The sequence below is a fragment of the Galeopterus variegatus genome, unplaced genomic scaffold, assembly GCF_000696425.1.
Source record: "Galeopterus variegatus unplaced genomic scaffold, G_variegatus-3.0.2 Scaffold2728, whole genome shotgun sequence".
NCBI classification, from domain to species: domain Eukaryota; kingdom Metazoa; phylum Chordata; class Mammalia; order Dermoptera; family Cynocephalidae; genus Galeopterus; species Galeopterus variegatus.
The window spans coordinates 41359-48166 of NW_007728839.1; the positions used below are offsets into that span (position 1 = coordinate 41359).

The following is a 6808-nucleotide window of genomic DNA, read 5'->3' on the forward strand; positions in this document are numbered from 1 at the left end:
GCCATCTGTGTATTAATTTTTTATTATTTTAATATGTTTAAAAATTCTATAAAATCTTTAAAATTTTTAATTTTACATAATTTTTAAATGGATAAAGTATATGATTCAGAAAGTTTAACTAATGTTAAAAGAGATTAAGTAAAAAATCTCCTTCCTTTTCCTGTCTCATATTCACTTTGTTCCTTCCATGCCAAATGGATAACCCCTGTTAGCCATTTTTTATATATCAGTAGGGAGATATATTCTGCATGTACAAGTGAATATGGACGTGTATTTTTTTTTCTTTCTTTTTTTTTTTTTTGTCTTTTTTCCATGTCCAGCAACGGATCGCAACCCTCAGTGTCGCCCCCGTACCGGACCGGGACCGGCAACGGGATCGCAACCCTCGGTGTTGCCCCCGCGCCTCGCTCAGCCAGTGAGCGGGAACCGGTCTGTATGTGGGATCCGAACCCTCGGCGGGAGAAGCCACCGTGCTTCCCAAGCGGCGCACTAGCGCAGTGCGCCACCGGGCCTAAACAGTGAAATTTTATATTCCAACATGATTCAAGGCTTACTTAATGCATTTTACATTTGTGAAGCAGACTGTATATATCTAAAAAGGAAATTAGGTATTTTATATAGATTTTCTTTTATTTTCCTCTTTAAACTCATAGGTGTATTTCAAACTTAATATAATATATGGTGAAATACATAATTTTTTTCCTTTTAATCTAACCTTAGTGACTTTCTGTTATTTCAAAATGTTAAATGTCACTGATGCAAAGAAGATCATTTGGAATTCTGATTTAATAGAATAAAATATGTAATTGTGCAGCTGGTATGAGTTTTCAAAAGTTATAAAAATGCTTTGTTATTTGAAAAGAAAGTAGGCAGTTAAATCTGTTTTGACACACAAATACATGAAAAAGAAATTTTTTTGAGGAAGCTTCAGTGTACTTAATTTTGTAGAATCTTCTAACTGTGCCAGAGGTATTTCCAATTATAGAATAAATAGATTAAAAATAAAGAATGCAGTTTACTTCTAATTAAAGCTGAAGTCATGAATTGTTATACTTGATGGAGCAGCTGATGTGACTTATGGCTCTTTACTGAGGAAAACAAAACCAATTTAGCTCATTTATATCACAAGTTCTACAGTGTTCAAACTGTGTATGTGTGTGTATGTAGTTCTTTTATTCAAGGAAAATTTCTGAAAGTGCGTGAAATTGATTTTTTTTTTTCTTTTGGCAACTCGCCGGTATGGGATCTGAACCCCTGACCTTGGTATTATCTCTAAACAGCTGAGCTAACTGGCTGGACCAAAAATTGATTTTAATTACCTCTGGAGTACGAGTGATAGGAAAACGTTTTACTTTAATTTTATATCTTGTTATACTGTTTTAAATTTTTACAATGTGCCATCTAAATTTTTATAGAAAAAAGTCAATAAAAATTAAAGGTACTCTTCTATCTTAATGTAACTTGTTCCCATACAGATTCTATTTAGAATCTGTTTTCCAGGATCAAAATATATTATAGTACAAGAAAACAGAAAAAGTGATTAATTAGTTTATTTGGTGACTTGTATTTATCTTTCTTAGAAGCTTTAGTCTGAAGCTGGAGATATAATTTGCTTTTCCTTTCAGCCGTCCTGTCTTCTCTTTAGGTCCTTTCCTCCTTCCCTCCATCTCCCTCTCTATCACTGTTAGTCCCTATTGTGTAGTGTTTTCTGACACCAATGAGTTTTTGACTATATCTGGTTATCCACCAATTCAGTTCTGAAGGTAACTGTAGTAGTTAGTGTCAGACCCACCCTCCCTCCATGAAGATTAAGAGCTCAGTCCTCCAAGGGTGCCCCCACTGCAGATGCCAGCCACAAATGTGTTGTGCAGGCTATCCATATTTCTGCCTGACTGTTTACAAATTTGGGGGTTTCACAATCTCTCCCTCAGGTTCAATAAGTTGCTATAATGACTCACAGGACTCAAGAAAGCACCTCGCTTACTATTACTGACTAAAGTTTGGTAAAGGAGAGATAGTTTTTGTCAGCATCCATAAATCTCATAAGATCTTAAGTTTTTAGAACCAAATCCTTTGGATACTCTACATTAGTCTCTTCTTTTAAACATGAGGAGTCTGAATCTTAATGGATATACTTTTATAGAATCACCCAGAAAGCATCCATAAATCTCATAAGATCTTAAGTTTTTAGAACCAAATCCTTTGGATACTCTACATTAGTCCCTTCTTTTAAACATGAGGAGTCTGAATCTTAATGGATATACTTTTATAGAATCACCCAGAAATTAGTAGCAGATCTAGGACTAGAATCTTGAAATCTATATGACCTATTTGGTGTCCTTTAAATGGTAACAATTCTTTGTTGTTCGTTCAACATCTATGTGTTTAATAGACAATAATTTAGTAACAAATGGGAGGCAACATAGTTCGATAGAGCAGAAGTTCCCCAATGGTCTTATACGAGGCCCACTGGCTTCTTCAGTGGTGACTGAAGCCTCCAGCTTCAAATACACCCTTCATTAATCCCAAGACTATTTTCTGTCTGATATAAAAAAACAATGGGAGAGACCACAGTGGCACACTGTCTTTAGAGTCAGACAAACGAGGGAGGTAAATCCTACCTTTGCCATTTATTAATAAAGTCACCTTCTTGAACCTCTTCTTTGTCATCTCTTCTGAGGACTGAATTATGTCATGAATGTGAGTTGCCTATTCCAGGGATGGCACACATTAAATTATTAAATAGCAAAATGAATAAATACGTGTTTCTCTTTGTACAACTGATGCCATCTTTGATACCTTCTCTGTGCTACTGTTACCCTTCTCTGAATCTTAAGTGTCTTGTGGTTGGTCTTTGGACGTAACAGTTCATGTACTCATTCGTTCAGGAGTCACTCAAGCACCTAATTGTGTACCTCTTGTACAACCAAACGCTATAAGCAAAGTGAATGAAATAATATACTAATATTTTCTAAGATCTGGAACTTGCACATGGTAGGTGCTATGTAGTAGATGTTTGTTGAATGAAGAAATAGATTTTACCTGAGAGAAATTTATGTCAATCTAAGGGTAGTAGTAAAGTTGTTCATAAAATGCTTTGTGAATATCAAGATGGGAGTGATTTATTCTCCCATTCCTACCACCACATTGAGGAAGGGAACAATTACACAGAAAAAGTTAGATTGAATATAATTGAGTCTTGAAAGGAGATGAAGGTGAAATCATCATAACCACATCATAAGTGGAGCAAAGAGTATTGACAAAGACAATGACATATAATTGATATGGGTCATGTGCGAGAAGGTAAGATTTGGTTGGGAAGGTAAGCTGTTGGAAGGTTGTCTTGAGGTGTTAATGCCATTTTAGAGTATTGATTGGAAAGCCAGGCAAGATTGATACATAGGGATGTCTCAGTGCTTTGTGCCACTGAACTGAGAATGCTTTCTGGCTTTTCTTTGTTATTTGATCATTCTTTCTCTAGGTTTTCAGAAGGCCCTGAATAATTTATTTTTATTTTTGTTTGTTATCTAGGCTACTGCTCCCCTCCATTAGCATGGGCAGTTAAGATTTTACTTTGTAGAGCCATAATATATACATTTTTTCCATTTATGAAGAATCATTGATAAAACATGAAAGTGTCATTACTTGAACAAATTATAGCAATTTAGTAGTTCATATTTCTGTATTTGATTTCTTGCCGCAACAGAGCTAACCAGAGCTTCCAGGCTCTGCAGTTCTGAGTCATACACTTCATGGTTATCTTTTTGCCTCCACAGAAATAGAAAAGTTTCAAAAAGGAGAAGGAAAGGATGAAGAAAAGTACATTGATGTGGTGATTAATAAGAACATGAAGCTGGGACAGAAAGTGTTAATTCCTGTAAAACAGTTCCCTAAGGTAAGACAGTGAGGTCTACACTGCAGGTGTGTTAACCTTAATCACAAGGGAGTAGATGTTTATATTCTTTCTGATGTCTTCTAGAGATGTTTTCTCTTAGTACCCCCCCCCCCAAAGTTAATTAAAAATTTTAGTGAATCTAGTGATTCTGTCTTTTCTGTTTGGCTTGGTGAGTTATGGAGCCCTAAAAAATAGCTTATGAGTCATATGAGTGATGTGACTTTGGGCAATGTATTTAAACTTTTCCACTCAATTTGCTCATTTGTAGTATGGAGTTGGATGGTTAAGAATTAACTAAGATTATCCCTGTTAAATGCTTAGTGCAGTTCTTGGCACATAAATATTCAAAATTTTTGTTTTCCTTTTTCTTTCTTTTGAGTGTTCATATACATGATTCATACATACTGTTGTATAAATCAATAGTCCGTTTCTTTTTGTTGCTGAATAATAGTTCATTACCTGAATATACCACAGTTTATCCATTTGCCAAGGCAATTTTCAGTTTTGAGCTGTTATAAATTAAGTTGCTGTGAACATTTTTTGTTCAAGTTATTTTGCAACCATATATTTCCATTTCTCTTGGGTAACTACGTAGTATTGAAATTGCCATGTGTTTAGTTTTGCAGAGAATTGCTATATTTTTTTTCCCCAAGCAGTTGTAACTTGTATTATTTTCACAAACAATATGTGCAAGTTGTGGTTGCTTTATATCTTCATCAGTATTTGATGCTGTGAGTCTTTTTTGTTTTAGCCATTTTGATGGTTTATTATCTTTTTCTGGTGTTAATATGCATTTCCCTGATGATTAATGATTTATTATGATTCTTCAGGTACTTATTGGCTGTTCATATATCTTCTATTGTAAAGTGTCTGTTCAGATCTTTTGCCTATTTCTAAATGGGCTGCATGGTTTTTTATCTGAGTTGTAGGAGCTTTTTATATATCCTAGATAACAAGTCTTTAGTTAGACACATATTTTACAAATATTTTGCCCAGTCTATGGCTTGCCTATTATTTTCTTAATATTCTTGGATAAGCAGAAGTTTTTAATTTTGATTATATCTAATGTATCAGGTTTTCTTTTATGGTTATTGCCTTCTGTGAACCAGGAAATCTTTGCCCACCTCAAGGAAATATTAGAGTTCTTCATAAGTTATGAAGATATTCTACTGTGTTTTCTCTAAAACCTTTATTATTTTAGCTTTTACTTTTAGGTCTATGATACAACTTAAATGAGTTTTTGTGTATGGTGTGAGATAGAGGGTCAAATTCATTTTTTTCCCCATATGAATATCCAGTTTTTCCAGCACTATTTGTTGAAAGATGTTTTACCCCCACATGATTATTTTGTCACCTTTGATGAAAATTAGATGACCATGTAAGTAGGGGTATGTTTCTGAGCTTTCTACTTTTCTCTCTTAATATATTTATAGATCCTTATGGCCGGTATCACACTGTCTTAATTACTATAGCTTAAATTAGTAATGTAATCCCTCCTGCTTTGTTCTTCTTTTTCAGAGATTGCTTAGATATTCTTCATCCTTTGCTTTTCCATATAAATTTAAGAATTTGTTAATTTTTACAGAACTATCTGCTGAGATTATGATTTCAATTGCATTGAATCTGTTGAAAAATTGAGGGAGATTTGACATCTTAACAATATATTAAGTTTTCCATCTCTTGAATATGGTATATCTGTCCATTCATTTAGATCTTTTTAAAGTTTTATCAGCAGTGTTTTGTACTTTTTAGGGTAAGGATCTTATAATTTTTTTGTTAAACTTATTCTTAAATATTTTATGGTTTTTGACATTATTGTAAATTGAATATTTAAATATTTTTATTTTCCAATGTTCTTCTTCTAATACAAAATTATTTATATTAACCTTATCTTCTGCTACCTTGCTTATTTTACTTATTAGTTCTAGTAAGCTGTTTTGTAGATTCCTTAGGATTTGTTACGTACAAGATCATATCATCTGCCTAAACTTTTACTTCTTTTATGCCTTTTATTTATTTCATTGTATTATTGTATTGGCTGATATCTCCAGCATAATGCTGAGTATGAGTGGTGAGAGTAGGAATCCTTTCCTTGTTCCCAGTTAAGGAGGAAAGCATACAGTATTTTAACCATGAAGAACAATATCAGTTGTAGGTATTTTGTAGATGACATTTATTAGGTAAAGGAAATTTCTGTTTCAGCCTTTTCTCTTTTTTTTTCTTTTCTTTTTTTTCCCCAGCAGCTGACTGGTGTGGGGATCTTAACTCTTCACCTTGTTGTCCTAACACCATGCTCCAACCAACTGAGCTAACTGGCCAGCCCTGTTTCAGTTTTGCTGTTTTGATCCTGAATGGGTGGTGAATTTTGTTGAATGTTTCTTTTTGCATCTATTGAAATGAATATGGTGCTTTTTTTCTTTTCTTTTTTTTCCCCAGCAGCTGACTGGTGTGGGGATCTTAACTCTTCACCTTGTTGTCCTAACACCATGCTCTAACCAACTGAGCTAACTGGCCAGCCCTGTTTCAGTTTTGCTGTTTTGAGCCTGAATGGGTGGTGAATTTTGTTGAATGTTTCTTTTTGCATCTATTGAAATGAATATGGTGTATTTACTCCTTTATGCTGTTTATATAGTGCATTTTAATGATTGATTTTCTTAAATCTTTTTTGTATTTCTGGATTAAACCCTACTTGGTAATGACATATTATCCTTTTTATATATTGGTGTATTCGGTTGCATCTGCATACATGAGTGATACCTAGGGGCTACCAGCCATCAGTGAACTCAGTAGCATATGAAAAGGCAGCACTGTGTACTTTTGTAAGCCCCCCCCCCCCCCCCCCCCCCCCCCCCCCCCCCCCCCCCCCCCCCCCCCCCCCCCCCCCCCCCCCCCCCCCCCCCCCCCCCCCCCCCC

General features: G+C 34.9%; 1 protein-coding gene across 1 annotated transcript in view; it reads left to right on the forward strand.

The window, feature by feature from the left end:
- The first annotated feature begins 3284 nt into the window (after positions 1 to 3284).
- KHDRBS3 (KH domain containing, RNA binding, signal transduction associated 3) overlaps positions 3285 to 6808 on the forward strand; it is a 153047-nt gene continuing 149523 nt past the window's right edge. The window contains exons 1-2 of the mRNA XM_008582820.1: positions 3285 to 3303; positions 3717 to 3895. Of these exons, the coding sequence (XP_008581042.1) occupies positions 3285 to 3303; positions 3717 to 3895 (198 nt within the window). The remainder of the gene's footprint in view (positions 3304 to 3716; positions 3896 to 6808) is intronic.